Below are 26,307 nucleotides of genomic sequence, written 5' to 3' on the forward strand. Positions count from 1 at the left end.
TACTTTCTGAGAAGAATTCATCTGAAAGCTGGCACTGTAGCTGGTTTAGTCTGTTCAGAGCTTACAGTGGAGCATTTGGAAGGCTAAAAACAAGCACCGAGGCTACTTCTGTAACAGATCACTTAAGACTTTCAGGTTTCCTGATAGCGTTTCACTTGACGGTAACTACACAGGCTGCATTTTGAGAAGTATTATCACAGTTGTTATTGTTCCTGAAATGCTAGAAATCTATGCAGAAGCTGGTCAGCCCCTGAGAAGTGGGACAAAAACTGCTGGCGAGAAGTCAGTCATCTAGCTCACCTGACTCTCGTTATCCTTCTATAGCCAGCAAATTACCTGCGTGCAATTAGCAGGTTCGTTGCAGGGCCAGGCCGGAGGCTCTTGGTTTCTGAAGCGTTCCTCCCTGTGAGCGGCTGTCACAATACGTCAGTCGCTGTCGCTGTCACAATACGTTCGATGTGTGCTGCCGGGTGGACTGGTGCCTCCAGGCCGGCATTGCTCAGCAGTGATGGGCACCTTGGCGTGCGTGTGCCCTGGGCGCCCGTCTGCTTCCCACAGGTTCGTGCTTTCCCCTGGTGCCCTTCTCTCATCTTCCTTGCCACTCGGATGGAAAAAAGGAAGATTTTAATTCCTCTGATAACCTGCTGTGAATCTGAGTGAATGTGTGCATATCCCTTAATGTCATCTGTGCTAGGAAAGCGATCTTTGAGCAGGACTCCTGCCATCCTCCTAAATCCACTGCAAGAAAACGAATACATTTCTTTTCTGCTTAGCCAGTCCTTCAGTGTTTCAGCCAAACTGACCTTTACTTCCATTTTTCCCCACAGGCTTCTGCCTTCCCTTTCCAGCAGTAATATGTTTTGTCCTTAGTGGGCTCCACGGGTTTACTTCTAAGGACCTGATTGGGGTTTGTCTCTGCCTTTTTCGTCGCCTACAGAGAGATCAAAATTCTGTGCTTTGATTTTTATTTTTATTTTTTCCCCGTTTTCTTTGCTTATTATGCTTTTGCTGTGTTTCATGTGGCAATTTTGTGCTATTGTACTGACCGTCCAGAACAGGGGGAAAAAATTTAGCCGTTCTGACAGTCATTTCGTGTCTTCAGTGCAAAACAGGGGAACGGGCTTAAGACAAGACACTCAAAATCCCCGAGTAGCATGCTTCTGGGGGATATTAGCAACAGAAATTATGATTACTGTATCAGATCTTAAATAGAAGCAAGGGGTGCGAAGTAGATGCATGCTGCAGTGTTTGAGCACGTTTGGGTGTCTTTGCTATGAGAGAGCCTGGCCGCTGGTAATGGCTGCCCGAATTCTCCTGGCAGGGCCCGCTTCAGACCCGCAGCTCCTCTTCTGCTCTGGCGTGCGAGGGAAGGCTGGGAACTCTCCTGTAGCAGCTTCTCTCTTCCGCCCGCTGATATCTTGTTAAACTGGTAGGGTATTTTTGATCAGAGACGAAAAGAAATGGGTAAAATTACGTGACTGAATTGTGAGTATGCAATGGGTCTGCTCTGGGGTCAGTAACCTCCCGCAGGTGCGCGATGCTAACACTGGGCCAGACACTCCTTCGCAGGAAAATGCACTGCAGTTCATCTCTCAATGTCCTTAAGTTTTTTGCATAATGCATAACTACTTAGCCTTTGCAGGTAGAGAAGTGCTCAGATGCGAGTGAGGTGTGTCATGTAAGTAGCAGACCAGGGAGAGGGAGAGTGAGCTAGCTTCTAGCTGAGTTACGGAGGTTACCCTGTTGTTTTTAAAAGTGGTGGGGTTTTGGTAGAAGTTCGCTTCTGTCCTTAAAAAGCTGTGCTGTTGCTGCAAAAGGGGTGGTGGTTCTTCCCAGTTGTGCGGTCTTGTCCCATCTTTGGGGCTGTGCTGAGCTGGAGCAGCTTCTGGGCTGGCCTAAGGCTCATCATGGAGGTGCTTCTTGCAGGTTAGTTTTCGGGTGGGTTAATGAGCTGATGACACTCTCTTAGGCTGCCCTGAGCTGACTGTGTGAAGTTGCACACATACCACCAGCTAACTTCATCTTTTTACCAGCTTCTGTCCTCTATTTAGATGTCCTGGCAGCTGTGATCTGTTTATGATACGTGGCAAGGTTTGCAGTTTATAAATAATCTGCTACGGTAGAGGAAAAATCAGGCCCAGAAAAGAGCAGGAGGACACTGAAATAGCTTTTTCTTCAGAATTTTATTGGTTAGCTGTCACTGATGTAGCATCTTGGGCTATGATGGCATGCATAATCCTATATAAATGCAATGTTTTGTAATTTATGTCAAAAAAACCCCCCCAAAACAAGTAACCCTTAGGAAAATCATGAGATTAAGATCTTGAAATGTAAGGCAATTTTTAGAACTTTTAAAATTGCTTTTCTTTGTGTTTTAAACAGACTGGTTTAATATTTGGGGGGGCGGGGGGTGTTTATGATGGGAGGGGGGGTTGACATCAGTCTCTCTTCACCCTAACGTATTCAGGAAAACTGCTTACTCTACAGTCTTGCTTTTGCGGCTATCACTTTTACATCATGTTTTACCCAGTTTAAAAACAAAAAAGCAGTTAAAATGAAAAGGAAGTCCAAAATTCTTTTCTCACAGTTAAGCATCTGCAGAGAGTATACCTTTTACTTACGTGGAGCTGGGCTTTAATTTATTTTCTAGACAGTTTTTGTTCTGGCCTTTTTAAAATTCTTGTAACTTTATTAAATGATGCTAGTTGTAGGGCATGCAGTGATAAGTAATTATTCCTTGCTTGTTTCAAGTATGTTCCATAAACATATGAACATGGGAAATTGAAACTAATAAATCAAAAACTTTTAAAATTGTACTCATCGCACTTTCTGCACTCTTTTTTAAAGGGCAGGGAGAGAGTATACACTTACTTTTCTAAGTATAATTCAGGCAAACAGAATGTATGTATTTAAAACTACCTCCATTTTATAGAAGGATTTCTGTGCTGGCCTGGGCTATTCCTGAAACATTTGGGGAAAATTCTGCCTTGAGTTTTGTACTAAATGTCATGTTTACTAAAGGATTGCTTGATAACTTCTGGTTAATAATTGAAACTCCGATGTTCCTCATTATGCTGATAGTGTTAGGTGAAAAATTTGAGGTAATTGTTAGGTGAAAAATTTGAGGTAATGGGGTGATAGAATTAGCACAGTGAATTATATGCTTGAAGAGAAAGCAAAAGCCTAGGCTTTTGGTTTTTGTTGTGGTGGGGTTTTGGGGGTTTTGTTTTTGTTTTTTTTAAGCAGCTTTTGGTATAGCTACTGTGTACATATGGAGAACATAAGTTAATTCTTTGTACTTTATCGTGTAATTTTATGTATGCTGTGTATATTCTGATTTTTTCAGAAAATTCTGTGTGCTCTAGCATTTCCTCCCCACCTTCCTGACTGGATGTATTTGAAAACTGCTGTAGCGTTTTTCTGGTATAAAACAAAACTACAATTCTAATTAGCAAATTTCCTTTTTTTGTTGACAGATGATGATGTACCTGCAGATATGGTTGCAGAAGAATCAGGTCCTGGTGCACAAAATAGTCCATACCAACTTCGCAGAAAAACTCTTCTACCTAAAAGAACAGCTTGCCCTACAAAGAGCAGTATGGAGGTAACTTTTGTTTGTTTTTAATTGTAAAGTAAATCTTACTGTTTCAAGAATAGGAAGCTAATTAGTACTTTTCATAAGTTACCTAATGACTGAACTAATTCTTATTTATTTCATTAAAGGGTGCCTCCACTTCAGCTACTGAAAACTTTGGTCACCGAGCTAAACGTGCTAGAGTATCTGGAAAATCCCAGGATTTATCAGGTAATAACTTTTTGTACAAAAAAGGGGGTGGGGGAGAAGGGGTGGAGACATTTTGACTTCACACCCACACACACACACACCACCACCACCACCTCTGAACTTACTTTTCCTGTCTGTTCTCCAACTAAGAAACTGCAGTGAAAAAACAGCTACAAACTTGTTCTGAACTTCAAATTTGGAAGCATGAGTTTAATCTGGTTTTCAGAATCTGGTCCTTTAGTCTGCCTGCTTCACTGCAGGCATGTTGGTTTGGGGTTTTTTTGTTTTGGTTTGGTTTGGTTTTTATTCTCTTCAAAGTGCTGTGTAGCTGTATCCAAGCTACTGTTAGAAGCAGTAATGCTGCAATGGTGCAGCACTCTGACTAGGTTTATTTACCATTTCTCATATTGATGTATTGTTCCAGTACATTATTTAAAGGTAGTTTGGGTATGTCATTATAGCACTTCATTGTGGAGAGAGGGAGAGAGTTTGTATGTGTTTATAAATAAAAATACACATATGCCTACATACATATATGTACATATATTTCACATACTTATACAATATATGTGCATTGTATAATAAACACATACATGCAATACACGTGAATATAATTATATCGTGTGTGTGTGTGTGTATTTTTTGTTTGCTTGCACACACATATGTAGGCACATATATCCTACTTGTTCTTTTTTCTACGTAATTCTTCAGTCTCTCTCCTTCTACCCCTTTTTGTCTCCTGACACACTCTTTAGTTCCAGGAGATCTGCTGTCACTTTTCCCTGGAAAATGAACATCAGTACTTGCCAACTCCCATTGATGTGGTTTCTGTTGCTTTTCTTGTTTTTGTTTTTGTTTTTTTCTAGTCCATGTCTCCCTTAACACTGTGAATTAAAACTGAGCAGCTGGCACAAGGCTTTGGTCTGTTTTCATTGCTTCTGTTGAAGTCTGCTCTTTCTGGCTTCTCACCTTCTCCATAGTGTAGATTTTATCTTTCTCTGTCTCTTTCTGCCTCTGTATTATTGCCACCACCACCCCCCCCCCCCCTTACTCTTTTAATTTCAGCAGCTGTTTAAGAATCATTTAACCTCAAGATTTATATCCTTGAAATAGCCAGAACCAACTGAACATCAACCTGTGTTATTCTACTTCCAGTTTCATTTCCTGATTTGGTATCTGAAGCCTTGTACAAAGTCATCTTGTCATAGACTTGGTTTCTCTTGCCAGTTCTTAGTTTTTCCTCAAGCTCATTGACTTCTGATGTGTTCTTCATTATGCTTTTACTCACCTTCTTGCTTTTGAGAAGGTATGTAACTTTATTCGAGTCCTGTGGTACAAATTACAGCATGAATGACACTTAATTTCCAAAGGAATTCTCCACACTTTTGCTGCACATTCCTTTTGTTACATTCTTGAGCTCATGTGGGGAAAGTACCAGGGTTGTGGAGGCTTCTCCAGCATGGAATTACCAGAAGAATTGTAAACAATGATTTTTATAATTGTACTTTTAAGATTGTATTCAGACCAGTTGCAATCTAACAAGGGAGTGTCCTTCTCAACCCGTTTTCTATTAATCTCTTTCACAGTATGGATGATGGTTATTTTTTTTATTTTCCTCATTGAGTTTTTGAGATATTCCTCTAAATTTGTACAAGTATTGATTGCAGTGAGAATTGCTCCCCTTCCCCCCCAGTTTTTTGTTATCATAGGTAATGATAGCTGTTGTGACTGAGTTGTAAGCATGAGACTTTCTGGACTGTCATCAGTGGAGACTGTATATTGTCATCTGGAACGTATAGCTGTTTATTTTAGAACTGTAGACGAATGCGTGGGACTAGAAATACAGGAAGATATCTTGGTGGAGAACCATTCCTTCTTGTATGGACTCTGAGCTGAGGAAAATTTGGCAGAGATGAAAGGAGAAATGCCAGTCAATTAGAGCTTCCAACTGGAGTGGAGCCAGCAGTTGGAAAAACAGAAGACTATTCCTTATTTTAATACTAATTTCAGAATTAGTGCTGCTGAAAGAGACTTGCTATTTCAAATTGTAAGGAGAGGAAAAAAAAAGTCAGTCTCAGATACTGTCAAGAAGAACACATTAGAATTTTGAAATATTGACATGGGGTTTTTTTATTATTTGCAACCCTGTCCTCCAGTGGTCTCTGCAGTGGACAATGAGTTCTTCAATCCTGAGACAGAAAGATTAATGAATATACAAGAATCTTGAAGAGAAAGCAACACATTATAGAAAATACGTAAATAATTTTTCACTTAAACTCTTTTAGTAGAATACAAAAAATGAAGAAACCAAAAAATTTAGATAAGAAAAAGGTATGGTGGAGCTGTGCTTCTTACATCACAAATGACTGGTGAACCTACAAATTCAGCATTTGTTTGACATCTGTAGAAAGTACTTACAGCTTTTAGATCTCATTGATCCAAATATTTGTATCATATGCGAATATAATATTTCTTGATTTACAGAAAGATTTAAATTCAGTGTATTCTGACTGTTTCCTTCTGTTACCTCAACTGTAAATGTATGCCTCTGCTTACCGGGATATTTCACAGTCTTCCATATCACTTGTTGTGTCATTTAAATCTAGGGTTTTAATCATTTGACATACTCTTCCTTTCTGTTTATTACTGTGTAGGTTTTCTCCTCTCTTGCTTTAAGATCATTTGCATATCCCTTTTATACTGGGTAGTTCTTCCTGACTTTTAACCATCTTTGGAAGACTTCAGTTCACAGACAAGTAATTTCTTTCTTTTCACTGAACTACAGAGTTGTAGTAGATACTGAGACTCTAGGTTACTGGAGCACTCATTGATTGTTCCGTGCATTAGGTACATGTACAGCTCATAGTTCGCAGAACTTACTGCCTTTTAAAATTTATTTTTTATTTTTCCTATTTATTTATAAGAAATTTTTCCAAGAACACTGCATGCTGTGTCTTCTGACATATTTCTACTTAGCAAGAAAATATTTTTACTAAATGCCTCCTTTTGGAATAAAAGCTATTTGTCTCCATCTTCTCCACTAAAATGGACAAAGAAGGTATCCATACAAGACACACAGTTTACAATTCAGGATTCATGGGATGGCATTCTTTGTCTTTGTACAAAGAAGGTAATTCACTTTCAGGCAGCTTTCCCTGTCTTTTGTCTTGGTATTACTGTACTAGTTTCTATCTACTAAATGATCAGAACTGAAACTGAAATAGCTTCATGCATATCCTGTGGAAACAGAATGACATAACCAGCTGTGTTTCTAATTTTCAGTTGTCTAATGTATTATCACTTTATTAACACTTTATTAAAATCGTAAATAGTTCAACTGCCAACTTATGTTAGGGCAAAGATGAAGATTGGTGATGACCTCTTGCACTTTGTTTTTATTTTTATTCTTGTCTATTTTTAACACTTATTTGGAAAACTTTTTTTTTTTTAAGAGTATGCATTTTGTACTTAACCTTCACTTTGTCAATAGGCATAAAACTGTCAGGAGTAGCAGCACATGAATGTTTCTGACTGGGTGGCCAGACAAATGTTTAAACTGTTTTGGCTTATTTTTGTAAACTGGGAGGAAGAACATGTTGAATGCATCCTTGCTTTGACAGATTACTAAAAGATCCCCAAAATGTGAAGCATGAATTTATAAAACATAAGCATGGAGTTGTCTTTTGGACCCTGAGGATATTTAAGTCTTCACATCAAGAAGTAAATTAGCTTTTTTCAAATTATACTGGAGAATTTCACCTAGTAATCAGTATATTAGTGATTTGAGTGAAGAAATCTTAGATCAACCCCTTCTCTTAATTGAGCAGAAGGGCAATTTAAACTAAATCTCTCACTTCTACAGGATTTTGAATAAAGGTGGGTAAAATCATCATCTTCATTTTGCAGTCAGTGCTTAAGTTTCCAAGTAAATAAAACTTGAGAAATTGAGGGGGGAGGGGGGTATTGTGGCTTTTTTATTGTAAATTTTTTTTTATTGCAAGAAGCTTTTTTGACACTTTCGAAGTTGGTCCCTGCCCCTTGCAGTAAGGAGATGCATCTGGATTTCAATTTTCATTTTGAGATGGGGAGGGCCTAGGGAGGAAAATGGGAGTGTGAGCTGTTGAGCAATGGGGGGCACTACACTAGTGAACTTCCCTGTTCAGTAAAGAATTAATCAAGGTCCTAACATACATAAACTTAAAGGAAGAAAAAATTCTGCACGTTGTTTAGGGAAGTAACTGATTGTCTTGGGAAGAAGATTAAATTGTATGCCTTAGGGATTTGTGTGTTAAAAGGAGAACACGGGTCGTGGAAGGCACGTGAGGATTTACTGCCTTGCATTCACAACATTGCATTTCAGCTTGTAAGACAGTAGAAGACTCTATCTCCACATCTAACTGGAAAGCTACCAGAAAAAGATGAATTCAGAAGCAATGTCCTGTGATGCATTTCAAGGGTGATTAGGACCATAGAATGAATTGCTGCTGCCTGTTTGACACAGGAAAGAACCTTTATATCTCCAGTGGAAAAAGGCCTTTTTAAAAACTAGCAGTGATTGTGCATGTAATGTTTTTTTGGTGATGCCCAACCTTATGGACTGCTGGTACATGCTCCCCAGACTTTGGGCTCCCCAAGTGCCTCTTGAGCATAAGTCCTTTCCAGACTACTTGCTTTTTATTAGTTTTGCTAACTTACTGGCTTCAGCCTGGCTCTTAAGTTGGGGGTTTTTGTTTGTTTGTGGTTGTTGTTTTGTTTTGTTTTTTTGAATAAAAAGAACTTTTTAATCTGGCATTAATAATACTGCTGCTGAAGGGAACCGTCTTGGCCAGTTTCTGGACATTCATTTCTGTCTCCTTCCTTGTGGCCATGCTAGCACTTCTGTAGCTTGCAATGAACTACAACAAGGAGCTGATCCATAAAAAAATTAGTTTGGAGGAGGATGGGTAAGGATGAGGAAAAAAATTCTGGTTTATTCTGTCCATGATCAGTAGTACCAACCTAAAGGATACTTTGGGAGCAAATAGCTATAGGCATGTGGAATGGTGAGACTCATCCCTTTTGTACAGCATAGATTTTTGTTGGATTAAAGTGGCATGTACCTATAGCTTATGACTGTATGCTGTGTTACTGTTGAGAGCAGCCATCAGTCGATTGGATAAATGCCCTCGTAGCATCTTAGAGGAAATCGGTATTTGTGAATCACCAAGGTGACATTAATACAATGGTGCAACAAGGCACAGGTTCAGGGAAAGTCACTGCAAAGTCAGTAATAGTTCATAATTTCTAAGAACTGGTCTGACCACAGATATAAGCACGACACCCTGGAAAAACAGCTTTAATCAGTTCTCATAGTACACAGGTTCTGGTGATGTGATCTGTAGACCACAGTTTAGCTTCTTTGTAAAAGGCACAGTTCTGGTCCTTGCAGTTCATGTCTTCTTTCTCTTCTAGCTGGAAATAATGTAATTATTTGTGCTGCTTTACCCAGGGAAGTCTTGGGGCTTATCTTTCTTTTTTGTGTGTGTGTGTGTGTGTGTGTGTGTGTGTAATTTCACATGGAAACCATTTTTCAGAATGTTATTCCATCAAATTTAGTAGGTTGTGTTTCTGAGGGTCACTTTAGCGGTCTTCCCGTAGTAGCCAGAATCACGATCCTATTGCTCCCTAGGTTCAGATGCTCTAGAAAAAAATGAATAATGCAAGGGGCATTACATGGATGTAATTGCATTATGAATGTAGCAGGAGCTTTTAATGCCTTGCATACAAATCCTCTTGGAAGCTGCTCTGTACGGTTCTGCCTGAGAAGGGATCCTAAAGACAATAACCGAACAAGTGACCTGTGCAAACAGAACCCCCCTGCTCTGAGGATACCTGCCACAGAAGGGTCTTGTGAGAAAGCAAACTACAGATGGGGCTTTCCTATATGAACTGTCATATGTAGAGTGCATGCGTGCCCAAGAGCAGGGGTTTAATGAAGTGCATTCACGTCTCCACAGAGATACAGGAATGCCACTTTCTCAAACCTCTGAAGAAATACAACATCTGGCAAGGCTAACACGTCTTCTGGCTTAGATTTTTCATTTTGAAAGAAAGAGCATATATGGGAGTAAGTGGAAGGAGGAGACTTTGGAATTATTGGTGGCTACTGGTTGCCTGCATCCCAGACGTTCTTTTTCCTAACGTGATTGTTATGGGAGAGCATGGAAGTTTTACTAGTAGTTTTTCCAGACAGTGACTAATTCTGAGTAAATTCTTTTGTGTTTGAAAATATTTGCAGAGATTTTGACTTTGGGACCAGATTAGTATTATTATTATATAGATAATGTGGGTTAATTGAACCTCAATGAAGCTAATAGCAGTGAGGAGCCAGTATATCTGGAACGTGCACAGTAGCCTACTTAATGCCTGCAATTGTATGCAGATTGATTCCTCCAATAGAAAAGGTGAACTAAAAAGTTTTGAAAGAGGTCCTGAAGTCTATAACTTCTACCTGACTCCAGAGTCAACCATTTACCTCTTTTTTTGCCTTTTGATTTAGATGAAATGAACTTAAAAAAAAAAAAACCCAACCCAAAAAAACCCAACCCAAAAAAACCCAAACTACTTTGAGATCATTGGCATTTTAAATGGGAATCTTTCAAATGGCAAGTTGGTGATCTATTTTGGTCAGAATTTGGGCTGGTTAAATATGTCAATAATCTTATATAGATTACTGTTTAATAGCAGCACCTGCAGAACAGTATCTTCAGGAGAAGTTGCCAGATGAAGTGGTTCTAAAGATCTTCTCCTACCTGCTGGAGCAGGATCTCTGTAGAGCAGCTTGTGTGTGTAAACGCTTCAGTGAGCTGGCTAATGATCCAATTTTGTGGTAAGTGAAAAGCTATTCCTCATTATCTTGAGAAATATTAGATGTGCTGCACGAGATGGCAGTACAATAGAAAAATTGAAATGTTTGTTGCAATTAGTTGAATTAAAATGAATTTTATTTTAATATGTCTGGTTTACTTAAGCATTATTTGTTACTTATGAATATCTGATTATATGTGTTAAGCAGTAAAACTTTTGATTCGCTAGTAGTGTAGATACTAGTTAAATAATGGCTGTTTTAAAAAATCAGTGACGTATTCCTTCAGTAGCCACTCCTTTCCTTCTTCCCCTCTTTAACCTTTTCCAGGCTTCTGTGGGGATTGTGTTACTTGACACAAAAGAAACAACACATTTCTTAATGTTAGATGCAAGTTTTGTCTAGTGTTACTCCAGGTTTTTTGGTTTTATTTCATTTGGTTTGATTTTTGTTCAGTGGTTGGATACTCAGGCTGTTTTTCCCTGTATGAATCCACCCTGCCCCTGGGTTATTGAGAGCTTGGATAAATGGGATCTAAATTTGTAATTGTTTTATAAGGAAAAAAATTATATATGTTTCTTAATCTTTATATTAAAAAAAACAGCTTAAAACTAAAAGAAAAATAATAAAGTTTGAGTGTAACATCACAAAAATGCTCTTCTTCCCTTTCCCCCCCCTCTTCTGTGCTAAAGACTGTTTTGGGGATGTCTTGTCAGATGAATTACAACTTCTGAGATTCAGTGTCATCCTGTAAGTCTGGGCTTAATATCAGCAGGCTCAGACACTGCAATTATTTGTATTCTGGCACTAATCAAAAGAATCCAATTGTTGTGTGCTATTTTCTTCTTCTTAAGCCATTGTAATCTGTCTACTGATGAACTCTCTTTGAAATACAGTGCATCATTTGTTCTCTGTGAATGCATTTTTTTTCAACCCTTTTTTTTTGGCAAGGTGAGGAAGAGGTGGCACACTTCATCTGAAGTTCCTGTTATTCTTGTGCTACTAGCTTTCATAAGTGTTAAAGCAATGGTGTAGTTAATATACAATTAGACTCTGATTCCACAAGCAGTGTAACTAACTGCTTAAATTTCTTCATGGAAATTACATGTTGAGAACTGTTTCGCTTGGATCATGAAATGCATGTCAAAATTCTTAGAAAAACACAGAAGTCAGTCTAATAGAAAAATTTTTTTGGAAGCCTTTTAAAGGAGTTGATACTGATCTTGGTCAAATTCACTGTCACAGACTGGCAAATGCTGTTGGAAAAAAACAGGTTTTAACATTTGGTGTGTTACATTAAAATGGAAGAGTAATCAGAAATACATTAATTTCCTTTTCTGCTTGACAATTCTGCTCAGGAAAAGATTGTATATGGAAGTATTTGAGTACACTCGTCCAATGATGCATCCTGAACCTGGTAAATTTTATCAGATTAATCCAGAAGAATATGAACATCCAAATCCCTGGAAAGAAAGCTTTCAGCAACTGGTAACAGTAGTATTCATTTATATTCCAATTTAAAGATGGTTTATAAAAGTAAAAACCCCAACTTCTGAAATGTGGCTGACAATAGTAATTATTTTGGTTTTAGACTTTAAATGAGATGATGGGACTGAGCAGGTGGGGAGAGATCCTTGTATTGCGTTATGCAATAGGGGGATATCTGAAGTTATTTCCTCTTTTGAGGCACACTTTAGGGAGACACATCATGATAAAGTGGAGTGCTTGAGCATCCAGCTCTTCTGTCTTGGGTTTTCCTCATGTTTTGTATCACTGAAATTCCGTGCAAGAGATTCTCATGGTCTGTGGCTCGCAATAAACTTCAAGTATATTGTTGTTGTGATATTAAACCAGTGTGCATGCTGGTTATCAGATTCATATGCGTTTTTCTCTAGTAAACCAAACAGTATATTGATAATATCACTTGGGCTTAAATAGTGATTTACAGCTGACATGACTGGAGCTAAACAAGTTAACCTTTAAGCCATGTGATTGAACCTCTAATCCAAAGTGTCAAAGGTATTGTAAGAATGGCTGTGCATGACATTTGAAAAACATAAGTAAGGGAAATAAGTATCAAGGTGAGTGTATTATACAATGCTATGTGTAATTGGTTAATGAAACTCTAAAGCTTGTTGAGGACAAATACTTCACTTGGCTTCTTTGTTCAGTACTCAATCAAAAGTGAAGGTATAGGATTCTTTTTTCCTCACCATATAAATGCAGTTTGTTTTGTGGCAAGCTGCTAGAAAAATCAAAAGATGGAAATAAGAACATCTGTTGTGGAGTGGATAAGGTACACAAAGATTTTCAGTCACTTTAGAGGCTTTTGGCTGTGTAAGTAGGTTAGCTTCTTGGCTTAGGTGGTCACTTTCTTAGGGTCAGACTTTTTTGGGGTTGCCATTTCAAGCTGGGTGCCTGATATGGGAGGTCAGAATATGATCCTTAGTTCCCAGAACAAACTGATATCAGCAAATGGCTTGTTAATTAGGGGATTAGTAGATCTCTTGTCTGTGCATTCATATCCACCTATCTGCAAGCTTATCATAAGCTATTTTCCTTGTTTTAGTACAAAGGAGCACATGTAAAGCCGGGTTTTGCTGAACACTTCTACAGTAATCCTGCAAGATACAAAGGAAGAGAAAATATGTTGGTATGTTTCTAAAGCAGTTTTTAAGAATATTTATATATCTTTGCATGGATATTTCTCTCTAAACTTCTCCCTTTTCTTCTAGTATTATGATACCATTGAGGATGCTCTTGGTGGAGTTCAAGAAGCTCATTTTGATGGACTTATATTTGTTCACTCTGGTATATATACTGATGAATGGATATATATAGAATCTCCAATCACCATGATCGGTGCAGGTATTTAAACTGAGAGCATCTTTGTCTCAAAGTATGACTTGTGTTAATTACCACCTGAATTACAAAGATATTCTGGTGTATTAAATATCCACTATAAATTCTTGTCTGTCTTCATCAGCCTCGTAAATAAGTATTTTCTGTACAGGTGTCACTAACTAAAAAGTAGCTGATGCTTCAGACTAAAGTAGCGTTGTCTGGTTGTTAGTTGTTGGAATAACTTATTTATCTTTTTATTTCATTAGGATTAAAAAACTGAATTTTTCAGAAAGTATACTCAGTTACATTACTGTAGTTGAAATTTTCAGGTGGTTCTTATGAAATTTGTTTATATATAACCTATCTCCAGAGTAGAATCCAGCAGTGGGAGCAAGCCCAAATTAGTATCTGTCCCATTTTCTTCAGCATCGTAATTCCATCGCAAGGAAGGAAATGAGAGCATTCAGCAGAAAGATTCTGAGACTGGAGGTTCTTTCTCTGTTTGTCTCCCAACTGTACCTCCAAAGGAGAACTTCTATGGAGAAGGAAATAAGACTTTCAGAATTGGAAAGGTTTAGGAAGTTAATATAATACACCTAGCTGCAAACTGTGGTGCTTGTGGAGCTGTTTGCTTTTCCTGTCCCTACTGTAAGCATGCTAATCCCCAGCAACATGATAGTGTAGTAAGAATTCAGACTGTCTTAATGGCTGGTAGAGATCTTGGTTAAGAGGTCTTGGACCTCTTGCTCCTGTGGTGACCCAGAAGTGAATTGCCTGCTGCTTCTGAGATTCCATCTGTCTGGGTTGGCTTTTTTTTGTTGGTTGGTTGGGTTTTTTGGGGTAGTCTTTTGGAGGTGTGGGGGGGATTTTGGAGGTGGAGGTGGTGTTTGTTTTGGGTTTTTGTTTGTTGTGGTGGTGGTGCTTGTTGTTGTATGGTTTTGTTTGGGGGGGGTGGTTGTTGTTTGGTTTTTGTTTGTTTTGAAAAGTCCCTCTTTTCAGGTATCTATCTGTTCTGCGTACCAACCATTTTGTTCTTGAGTGAGCCTATTCTGGCACTTCTTGCCTGGGTTTTGCAGCCCTGGCAGTGAGAACAGTTTTGAGCAATGCAGTTAGATCGTTCCAGTGTTAGTCTTAAAACTTGTCCCTGCAGATCTGCGAGATGCAGCTGCGTTAGTATGTTAGTTTGTCAGTTCATGAGTACACTTCTGAAGCTAACATCCTCAACATCCCCTCTTACAGTGCTTTGGTTTGTGTTGTGGAGAGGTTTTGGAGCACAAACTAGATTCCTTTTGGATGAGACTAATCTAAGAGACATGTTCCTGGAATACTGTTATTGCACTCTAGTAGTCAGTGTACGTTCAGTCAGAGGGACTAGGCTAGGACTAGTCCAAAGTCACAGTCTCTTCTGCCCTCCCTCTCCTGCAGCACATGTGGTGTGGATGTCTGATCCTCAGCACTATTTCACTCTAGTGCCACTCTTATGCTGCAGTGCTTGTTAATGCAGACATGGCCTTAGACAAATAACAAAATACCCCCAGCTTCTGTTTCAGATATGGGATGACAGTAATAGATGCCAGTACAAATAGGGCAAGTCATATTCGTGAAGTGTTTAAAATCCAGAAGAAACTGGATCAGCACTGTCCTAAGATATGAAATTTCTCAATTACTTCATGAAACTTGAAACGACATCTTTGATATCTGGTTAAACTTCTGCATGTTCTCTGGCTCCTTTTAAGTTTTGAAAGGCCCTCTGCGTTCCCTTCCACTGGAATTAACCCAAGTTATTCAGAAAAACAGTTATCTTAACTACAGTTCTTTAAAAGCAAGGGATCTGCATTGTGTATTTTTGTAACAGAATAGCTGTCTTGGGGAACAAAACCTCCAAGAGGAATCCAGAAATGCTAGATGTATTTATATTTCAGTTTCTGGCACTGCTGACTCTTCACTTCCTCAGACTTTCTCCACTGAATGGTGAGTGACATTGTAGAGGGAGTCAGTTTTCATTTGTCTGGAAAAGAAAACAAATTAAAATGACCACTAAGCCTTGGAGAACTACCTCTTCTCTGTTCAGTCTGGCATGCTTTTCAGAATGGTAGGATTAAGGCAGCACCAAATCTCTCCACAGTTCTACTCAAATTTCTTTAATGGTTTCTTCTGCTGACTTCTGAAGAAGCACAACATTATTAGAAAGGCAGTTTTACATACCTCGAGCTTTCAAGAAGCTTCTGCTTTCTCATATAAGCAAAATGTTCTTACAGAATAATGCCTGGTATTCTAGATTTGTTGTTCTGTTTAATTTTGGGGTTATTTATTTCCTTAAATCTAGGGAAAGGAGTCGGGTTCAGAAGGAAGCTTTTGGAGGTATTACTAGTACTGTGGATTATCTGAACTGTCAAGTAAGAAGTAAGAGTAGAGGTCCTGTAAGGAGATAGATGCATCTGGTTCAGTGGACAGAAATACCTATGAATTTCTTAAAAGAATTCTATTTTCCAAGGTTGGGGAGGGGGTGTCAGATGACTGCAGGAATGCAAGCCTTCGGTGGAGCGCTCATCTTACTCAAGACACAAAGTTTCTCATCTTAATAGCTGAGTTTCAGCAGTTGTACAGACATGTGTCCTGACCTGAGAATCTTCACTGAATATGTGCGTTTTCTGTATTTTAGGAGATACAGCTTTTGTTTTTTCCCTTTATTTTCCATTTGACTTAAATAATGTGCAAGTAAGTGAAAAAAGGATTATCAAAGGATTTTTCCAATCAAGAAGAAAATTAGTAAAAACAATAAGTAGAAAAATCTAAAATGGTTAAGACTGTCATAATAAGGTATTTTTTACTTTTGAGTGCAAGAGAACCTTCACATGCCTGAATTCTTCTTTAAATACCTGTTCTGCATTTTTGAATTGAAAATTATGTTGTAGACCAGTTTAGAGCTGTGTTCTTTGCTGTAGATTTTACAGACTGCAAGATCTAAAAGGGCCTCTGCATTTTTTGCCTGATACAGTTGATCAGGGTCACAGTTATTTCCTGCAGGATCTAGTTATTTTTTTAATAATGCACTGAAAAGTGAAATTGTTTTATTCCTTTTGAAGAATAAAAGAGTTCTGAGGCAACATTCAGTTAATTTTTAATTCTTTAGGCAGTCCCTTATCGTAGGCTTTCTATTAAATTATTTCTAAATGGTTTCATCTTGGTCCTTACACTGAGCCTGAATTCTGATCCCCTGGAACATGACTCCCTTAGACTTCAGCAAATAGACTTGGGAGTTAGGTTTTGCTTTATTATGAAATTAGTGGCCCTTTTCTTTCTTTTCCCTTTCTTATACTGGTTCCTCTCTTCTAAAGTGGTCTAAGCCAAAAGCTGCAATGTAGATATTTCTCTGAATAATTCTTTTGCAAAGATTCAGTAGGATGTTGCAGAGAATTTCTTTGATGCATTTAGAATTAAGCCAGTGCTTGAGCAAGTCCCCTTCCCTCTTCAGCCTTTTCCTGGGGGGGATCTAAATGCAGTGGTCTTACTAATTGGCATGTTCCATGATGGGCGTTCTGGGACCTCTGAAACTCAGAGACCTGTAAAGTAACTTGTGCTAAGAGGAAGGACTTGTCTGTAGAGAACATCATCCAGGTGCATGGCAAACACCTCCAAGCACAGTTCCACAAATCTGTCTGCTTTGTTTGACAGTGTTTAAGAGCATCCAATGTCAAGTGCCATTTTTCCTTGCCCCTCTAAGAGGGAACACAATTCTGTTAATAATTTATGGCTCTCATTTCCTTTTAAGGGCTTCATTTATTTTCTGGTTTTAGTTCACCTGCAATACTGTGGTGCCATTCTTTCTCAGATGCTGAAGTATACTGATGTGTGTATGCCAGTGCATTTGCACCATGGTGAACGTATAGAAATGTTACCAGGCCACAGAAAGATATTTTGTATGACAACACAAATCCTCATCAAAGCCTCTCTTACTTGTTATCTAGTGCTAAGTGGATAGTGGTATGAAGAAAAGCTAGACTACCTTAAAATATTTGCACCTCTGCAGTAATGAAAGCAGAGATCTAGCTTTTAGATAGTGAGAACAAGCTGGATAATGATGTAAATGTTGCTTCATTCTGCCTGGCACCTTTCTGCCTGAGTGATAAAGAACAAGACATACCACTTGTCTGTACTAGCGTCAACAGACAACAGAAAAAGATCCGCTCGTGAGAAATCCTGGGCGTAGGCTCTTCCATAAAATACAGAATTTAGGGCAAATATCTGGTCACGTTTGTGTGTCTCGAGTTGGGAATGGTTTGAAATTGCTATCAGATAAGTTATCTGCTATAATATGTGAAACTTCCACATTTACATTTTGTGTATTGAGGAAGGCTTCTTTTGGCTTGCATATTTAATGTGCAGTTTTGAATCAGACAAACTATTTTGCTTGTGAATGAGTATCATTGAATTTATACCAATGTAAGACTGTTGTTAACTTGTGCTCCCTCTGCTGGCTGTTGCCATACCGATGTAAACATTTCCTTCCTTTGGATTAAGGATAAAGAGTAGAGCTAGCCTTGCTGTTAACACAGGAAATCAAATTGCAGATTATGGGAACTTGCAAATGAACCACTTTGAAACCTTCTGTACGTACTTTCAGAAGTATAGTTCAATCTAATTTTATAAAATTTTCTTCTAAAGAATGATGAAGGTAGCAATTCAAAACTGAATCTTACATTTGAGAAGTGTGGGGAGGTCACTCATAGGTCGTGAGCAGATTACTAAGTAGTCGTTTAAATTGGTTCAAATTAGTGATGGAATGTATGTATTTACCTTTAATAAAAGGGTTTAGAATACCAAAATAAATTGTACTTAGTAACAGAATTACAGTGCCTCTGGACTGGTATCCATGTTTAAACTGTTAATTCAGTTCGTAATAAGTAGTAGTCAAAAACTAGCTCTGTACGAGAGAAGATTTTTCTTATGGTACTAGATATTAAATTGGTGCAAGATTGTCTTGGTTAAAGTTGTCTTTGAAACTTTCTGTTTTAAGATTCTTCTGACATGAAGACTATTTATGTGCCAAGAATGGTGTTCCTTTTCCTTTGTTGCTTTGAACAGAATTCTGTAAGTTTTCTGAGGATGGTTTTTTTCAGTAGCATAAACTAAGACTTAATAAATGTCTTCTTTACAGCACCTGGAAAAGTAGCAGATAAAGTTATAATAGAAAACACTAGAGATTCCACCTTCGTTTTTATGGAGGGTTCTGAAGATGCCTATGTTGGATATATGACAATCAGGGTAAGAATCTCAAACTTCAGCAGAGCTTTTAATAATTTGATTTTAATGCCTGAGCAATTAAATAAATACTACATTTCTGTGTTGTCTTCCTTTTTCAGTTCAACCCTGATGACAAATCTGCTCAGCACCACAATGCACACCACTGCTTAGAGATTACCGTGAACTGCAGTCCAATTATAGATCACTGTATTATTCGAAGTACTTGTACGGGTTAGTGGGCTTTTTATTGTTTGAAATTAAACCCGTGTTTGAAGTTACTAAACTAACCAGGGCACATGGAAGCAGCCAGCACACAAATTGATGATGATCACTAATGGCATATTTCAATTTCTGATGCAGGTGTTTAATACAGGTCTGCAAGCCTTATTTGCCTTGAAATGGCATTATTACAGTGACTTCTTTGTGTCCAAGACCTTTGTGATAATGTATACTTGGTCCTCCATTTGATTCAGTTTGAATTCTCTGGTCAGTTAGTTTAAAACCTGAAAAGTGGCACTTTAATAGAAACTTACCTGGTTTTGTTATATATAGTTGTAGCTGGCAGGAGATGGCATTTGAAGGGGGCACACATGGGATTTTTACACTAGGTTCATTGCAGTATGCAGTATTGGGATTGGCATTAAAACAGTCATGAGCTGTAACTGCTAAGCTAAGTTCACTTTCCTGTCAAGAGTGGAATGATTTGACATACTCAATGTATGAGTTCCTAGCTATACAGGCAGAAGAAACGCACAGTGTGGAAAGTTAAACTCATTTCACCATCAGAGTTAATGAGGAATTTATACTGCCTGATTTGGGAAACATTGGTAGTCTAGACTCAAGAAAGAAAGGGTCAGAGGCAGTGGAAGTGAGAGGCTGGATGGCAGTTCACAGTCATGGGCAGGAAGACATGGCAGTTTGCAATCACTAGACACAAGAAATGGCAAGTTTAACGTGTTTGAACACAGATGAAATAGAGTGTCAGAAGAGGTACAGGAGAATTAAGATACAGAGTCTTTGCATGGAAATGGCAATATGAACTTTATATACCTAAGCTCAGCTAGTGAAATGGAATGGGTCTACACAGCAGGCTGTGCATAAAAGTTGCCTAGCTTAAAATAAAGGCAAGGAAACAAGGAGATGTTCAACTAGATATAAAAACTACATTTTTCTGGTACGAACTGTGGAGGAGGGAATTCTGCAGGGAACTGTAATAAGAACAGTGGAAGGATTCCTTGTCTGTGCCTTGTAGAGGAAGATACGCTCTTCCTTGGAGGTTTCAGGCTGTAAAACACTACTTCACTTTTGGTCAAGGCAGCTCAATGCTTCGCATCACCATCTGATTTATTGGAGACATATCAGCTAATATGTGGAAGTGTTAAAAACGAAAAAAGAGGAACAAAGGACAGCTAGCTGCTCTCAGTATCTTGATTTCTTTGTTTAATGCTAAATACAAGGAAATTGAAGTATATGAAGAAAATTTGTTCTGGACCCTTATAACAAATGAGAGGAATTAGATTTGTTTCTTGGACCACATTCAGCTTGGTTATAAAAGTAATTTGAAGAGCTGCATGGCTTCATGTTGAAACGTGTGCTTATAGATAGGCTAGTAGGTCTTGATGTTGTTGTGAAAATTTGTGTATTAAAATTAAGCTTTGTTAATTTTTTTCATGACCAGTTTTCATTATGGAAGACTATTTCTGAGAATTTTGGACTTTTGCCCTTTTCAATACTCTGGATTTCTGAATGTTTGCTGCATTGAATTGTCACTCCTCTAAAGTTAAAATTTCTGGTGAATTTTGGAGGCTGTGTGTAGGCTGTACTACCATCACTTACTGATTATTAATTTTTTATTCACTTTTTTAATCCTACCAAGCCTTGTTATAACCTACTCAGGAAGCACTGAGTGTGTGTAAAAAGGGAGGAAGAATGGCAGTCTGCCAGAAAAGGCATTTAGTGTTTCCAAGTCAGTGACATCTCTGAAATATTGATCCATAAGCATTCAAAATCTTTCCTAGCACATGCTTGATACCCTTTCTGTAGGTCTCCTAATTGCATTAAAGCATATTTCTACATTATGTCATGTGTAAAGTTCTTAATGTATGTAATATGTAAAGATGGGAGCTATGTAAGTGCGAGTGATTTAAGCTGGAGGTCTTTTGCTGCCAGTCCAAAGCATCTTTGAAATATTTTTAAATAAAGCTTAAATGAGTGGCAAGATCCTGAGTCTAGAGGTTCTATTGCATTCATTGTAGAGGAAATCTGTATTAGTCCTCACCTTGATAGATAAAAGTAGTGGATGGCAATGTGCCTTTTTTTAAGTATTGCTTAAGTGTATGTAATCATTATATTCTGAATAAACAAAATAAAGCCTAAACCAGTGATACATGGGCTTGGTACTCTAAAAGGACCAATTTCACAGAATCAATAATGAAGTCCAGTGAAGTGAGTCAGAATAAAGACTGCTTTCATTTGAATAAGCAAAATGTGATAGAGGTATGCTTTTAGAACACCACACTGGGTTCCCCAAAATCCACAGTTCCTCAGTGTCACCAAAAGAGGTAGAGGGAAGGGAAATGAAAGCAATTATGAAATACAAGAACTGAGACGTTATTAGCAATTAATATAAATAGGAAACTAGAAATTGCAGGATACTGTGGGGACCCCCTTCCAAAATACAAACACCCCAAGAAAATACCCCCCCTACCTCCCCAAAAGAACTTGATAAACAAGACAAGATATAACATCTGTCTAGAAGAGACAGTGCTTGTGTCTTGTCTTGGGGAGCAAAGGGAGTTTTAGCAGTGATGCTGATCCATCATAGAATGGAAGAATTTGAATAGCAAAATGTTGTGTAATTTTTGTTCCATATTTAATGAGAATAGGCAAGAATGATAAATGTGCTCATACCCTAAAGGGATAATGAAATACATTCCACTCTTGACAGTAACTGTGGATGAGGTTAAACAGCTGTAAAAATAGACATTCTAAAATCATGTAGGAGTTTAAAAAGAACTGGCCAAGAAATCTTCTGGGCTCCTATTATGTATCAACAGTAACTTGAAACCTGGGTGAGATGGTATACGTCCCTGGGGGGGGCGCGGCATTAGGGAAACTAAACAGGATGAAGTATAGCAAGTAGTAATGCCTATTGATCCTTGGTAGAATAATGAGATAGTAAATGCAGGGTCAATCAATTTAAAATTTATGGTTGAAGCAAATTAATGTGTATTTACAGGAAGTTATAATGGTGGCATCACACTGTTAGCATTTTTGATGACTTTCTTTGACAAAAAGAAGGTAGCAGTCCCAGTATAATTACACAGATCCCTGAAAAATATTTGACTTCAACATGTAGTGCCTTAAAAGATTAGAATTTTACAGAATCACCAGTGCATATATTGAATAGATGAAAAATAACTTTCAGGGTAATTATAAATGGCTTTTTTTGTGGCTATTTCAAAGATGACTTCTTGACTTTAAGCCACTTTATCAATGACTTGCAGAGAATAAATTAAATGCATATAGATGAGACTTGTAGATGACAGACTTAAGAAATTATAAATAACCAGGAGGATGGGTTGCTCTGTCCTTTTTGGAAGGTAGGCTCTTGAACAACTTTCATATAGGGTGGACAAGTATGAATTTATACACACAACTTGTTTTTGTTCCTAGTTTGAAGTGATTAAACCTCTCTCCTGGGAAGCTTGATTGCTGGGAAAAGCTTAAAGAGTCATTGTGGGTAAACAGCTAAATATGAGCCCTCATGTAGTTGAGTGGCCAAAAGAACTGATGTGATCCTTCGTTATGCCTGTGGGAATATTGAGCAGAAGTAGAGAGACTGTATTATGCCTCTGCTTAGTCCTGCTTCAGAATAAAGTGCTCTTTCCTGGTGTCCATAGCAACATGTTGAAAATTTAGGAACAGTTCAGTGAAAAGTCCTAAAAGATAAAGCAGAAAAATTTGGTTGTGGTGAAAAACATACTGACTGCAATTCGTTGCTTTATCAAGGCGAAGGCTGAAGGAGTCAATTGCTTGCGCTAAATACGTGCATGCATTGGGTATGGCATACACTGGTATAAAGAGCACCAGTAACTGGGTGCTAAAGCTGGAGGAATTCAGATGAGCAATTAAAGTGTAAATTAACAGGGTAACAACTCTGTAACCAGCTAACAAGCTGCCTGTGGTTTCTCAGTTGTTGGAAATATTCAAATCAAAATTAAATGTGTTTCTAAAAGATATGTGCTGAAGTTCCTGCTACTAGAATTGAAGCAGGAATTAATTCAGGGAATTATTATAGCCTGTATTATTCATAAGGTCAGACTAGACAATCAAAATAATTTCTTTAGGATTTAAAAAAAAGAAAAAAAAGCTCTGTAAATGAGTCTGTGAATTATTAAAGTATAGTCTTTGTGGTACTCTGCTAGAGGCTAATATGAGTACTTGCAGAGCATGTACTGGCTTGCTTATTTAGCGATGTTTAATTGCAGGGAAGGTGTGCATTATGTAGGCCAGATACCCCGAGATGAGGTCTTACCTTTCTGAAATCACTGTGAATCTGCCATTGATTTTTAGCAGCCGCAGAATTTCATGTTTTCATACTTTATGGAGTTCAGGGAATTGAGCTGATTTGACAAAGTCCTGAGCAGTTTGAGTCCTAGTTGCCTGAGAAGAGTTTGGGGTTTGGGTAACGGTATGGTAGCTGAAATCATCCAAGGAGCTGTGGCAAGGAGCTTTGTAATTCAGCTGGGAAGAGACCTGTTGGTTTCTGATGTGTAGTTCTGTACTTGAGATTGTGCTGTTTGTCTCCTGCTCATCTTTAGTTAGACATGTGTCTTGGTATGCTACAAAATTATTATTTGTTTGGGCTCTTTGAAGTACTGGGTTATGAAAGTTTAAATGGGAGTAAAATAAGGCAGTAATTAACATAGAATTTTATTATATTTCTGTTGTCCTTTGTTATAAACAGTCAGTATACAGTCAGCCTAACACAGGAAAATAAATGAGTGAGAACTTTCATAAGCATGAATTATTATATAAACTATTGTCTATTCTGGCAATCATATGCAGCTGCGTAACCTTGGCAGAGTGATTTTTAAAGCAACTCCTACCTCAGTTTTTTGCATCTGCAAAATGATGACATTAGTGTTTTTCTGCCTGTGGCTTGCAGTGCTTTGGCACTATGCACGCCAGATCTTTTTTAAATATCAGTTCATGCTAACTTTTCTTGCAAAAGCACTGCCAGACTATTTATAAATACTCTCTGCTTTGAAGCTATGGTAACTGTACTGTTTTCTTCCAGTTGGCTCTGCAGTATGTGTTAGTGGCCAGGGAGCTTGTCCTACTATTAAACACTGTAACATCAGCGACTGTGAAAATGTTGGACTTTATATTACAGACCATGCACAGGTATTTTTCGATATCAATTTCTTTGATAAAATTTTTTACTGTTCTTGATTCCTGTCTTAATTTACATTTTTATTTACCAGGGAATATATGAGGACAATGAGATCTCCAATAATGCGTTAGCAGGGATTTGGGTTAAAAACCATGGAAATCCCATTATCAGACGGAATCACATTCACCATGGACGTGATGTTGGCGTTTTCACTTTTGACCATGGCATGGTAACGTATATGTTTTCTTTTGAAGAAAGAAAAATAGATGTTGCAAAGCTGAAGTCTTCAAATTTTGCCTACCATTGAAGAAATGTTTAAAAAAACCCATGCTTTTACATGTGAACAGGTATCTTAAAATATGCCTACTGTTCTTCTCTTGCCCTTTCGTGGGCAACTTTGCATTAGAGACAATTTTAGCTGAAAGAGGTTTAAGCAAGCTTTTTACAGTTGATTGGCAGCCTGTTATATTGAATTATGTTGCAGTGACAAAATACCTCTTGAAATAGGATGTAAATGGTAGGCTTACATTTACGCTATCACTTCGTTCTTTTTCCTTTGAAACAGAACAAAAAAATAAGGTGCTGGAAGGTGTAAAAATGAAATAAAATGCTCTGTGGAGACCTAATCAGTCTTATTTTAATGTTAAATCTCTGAAACAGGGTACGTCCAGCTTCTCTGGGAAGAGGACTTTTCTAGCATGGAGTTAGTTGTGGAGTTTTAACACAGAATTTAATTTCAGAATTCAGGCCTTCTTTCATGATGATGTTTGTTTCTGTGGATGAAGGTGGTTAACTTCCATGTACGTGTAAAGTAGCAAGTAATGAGCTTGCATAGCCCTTGAAATAAACAGAATGGATTTTTGCCACTGAAGTAAAAGATGATTATTTGCTGATTTGTTTTAGCAAAAATATTCTGCATGTCTTCCAAACAGTTCCACATCATTGTTTTTCCTGCTTGAATGATGAAGTCCCAATTCCCCCCACCCAGCTGGCAAAATGAGCACTTTTCTTCTAGTCACTTTTAAAATGGCGGGTCTTTAAGGATGCTTTCCACAGAGTGCAGGAGCTCTCGATCCCCAGGTGTAAGAAATCAGGAAAGGAAGGCAAGAGACTGACAAGGCTGAGTTGAGACCTGCTGGTCAAACTAAAGGGCAAGAAGGAAATGCACAGGCAGTGGAAGGAGGGACAGGTATCCTGGGAAGAGTATAGGGACACTGCCCAGTTCTGTAGGGATGGGGTCAGGAAGGCCAAGGCGCAGATGGAGCTGAACTTGGCAAGGGATGCAAAGAATAGTAAGAAGGGCTTCTACATGTGTGTCAGCTGGAAACAGAAGGTCAAAGAAAGCGTATGCCCCCCCCATGAGCAAGACTGGCAAACTGGTAACGGCCGATGAGGAGAAGGCTGAGGTACTGAACAAGTTTTTTGCCTCAGTCTTCACTGGCGGTCAGTCTCTCTTCCCATAGCTCTGGAGCGGATGGCCAGCAAGACAGGGACTGGAAGAGCAAAGTCCCTCCCACTGCAAGAGAAGATCAGGTTCATGACCACCTGAGGAACCTGAACGTACATAAGTCTATGGGACCTGACAAGGTGCATCCCAGAGCCCTGAGGGAATTGGCTGATGTAGTTGCCAAGCCACTCTCCATGATACTTGAAAAGTCATGGCACTCAGGTGAAGTCCCTGGTGACTGGAAGAAGGGAAACATTGCACCCTTTTTTAAAAAGGTAGAAAGGAGGACCCTGGGAGCTACCAACCCGTCAGCCTCACCTCTGTGCCTGGGAAGATCATGGAACGGATCCTCCTAGAAGCTATGCTAAGGCACGTGGAGGACAGGGAGGTGATTCGAGACAGCCAGCATGGCTTCACCAAGGGCAGGTCCTGCCTGGCCAGCCTAGTGGCCTTCTATGATGGAGTGACTATGTCAGTGGACAAGGGAAGAGCTGTGGATGGCTTATGTCTGGACTTCTGTAATGCCTTTGACATGGTTCCCCACAACATCCTTCTCTCTAAATTGAAGAGATACGGATTTGATGGGTGGACTGTTTGGTGGATAAGGAATTGGCTGGATGGTTGCATCCAGAGGGTAGTGGTTCATGGCTCAATGTCCAGATGGAGGTCGCTGACATATGGATTGCCTATAACTTTGGTGACAGGGAGTAATAAACTATATAGTCAGTTGCTTTGGGGGTTGCATT

General features: G+C 38.6%; 1 protein-coding gene across 2 annotated transcripts in view; it reads left to right on the plus strand.

Moving 5' to 3' along the window:
• FBXO11 (F-box protein 11) overlaps positions 1-26,307 on the plus strand; it is a 77,794-nt gene that overhangs the window by 34,873 nt on the left and 16,614 nt on the right. Inside the window, exons 2-11 of one of the 2 annotated variants that reach the window (XM_052806721.1) lie at positions 3,477-3,604; positions 3,724-3,805; positions 10,511-10,652; positions 11,987-12,116; positions 13,198-13,281; positions 13,364-13,496; positions 18,631-18,737; positions 18,836-18,947; positions 24,019-24,125; positions 24,206-24,343. In XM_052806721.1, coding sequence (XP_052662681.1) covers positions 3,477-3,604; positions 3,724-3,805; positions 10,511-10,652; positions 11,987-12,116; positions 13,198-13,281; positions 13,364-13,496; positions 18,631-18,737; positions 18,836-18,947; positions 24,019-24,125; positions 24,206-24,343 — 1,163 coding nt within the window. Of the gene's footprint in view, positions 1-3,476; positions 3,605-3,723; positions 3,806-10,507; positions 10,653-11,986; positions 12,117-13,197; positions 13,282-13,363; positions 13,497-18,630; positions 18,738-18,835; positions 18,948-24,018; positions 24,126-24,205; positions 24,344-26,307 lie in introns of both variants that reach the window. The other variant, XM_052806720.1, reaches the window with a different exon arrangement.

The sequence above is a fragment of the Harpia harpyja genome, chromosome 13 (genome assembly GCF_026419915.1).
Source record: "Harpia harpyja isolate bHarHar1 chromosome 13, bHarHar1 primary haplotype, whole genome shotgun sequence".
NCBI classification, from domain to species: Eukaryota; Metazoa; Chordata; class Aves; order Accipitriformes; family Accipitridae; genus Harpia; species Harpia harpyja.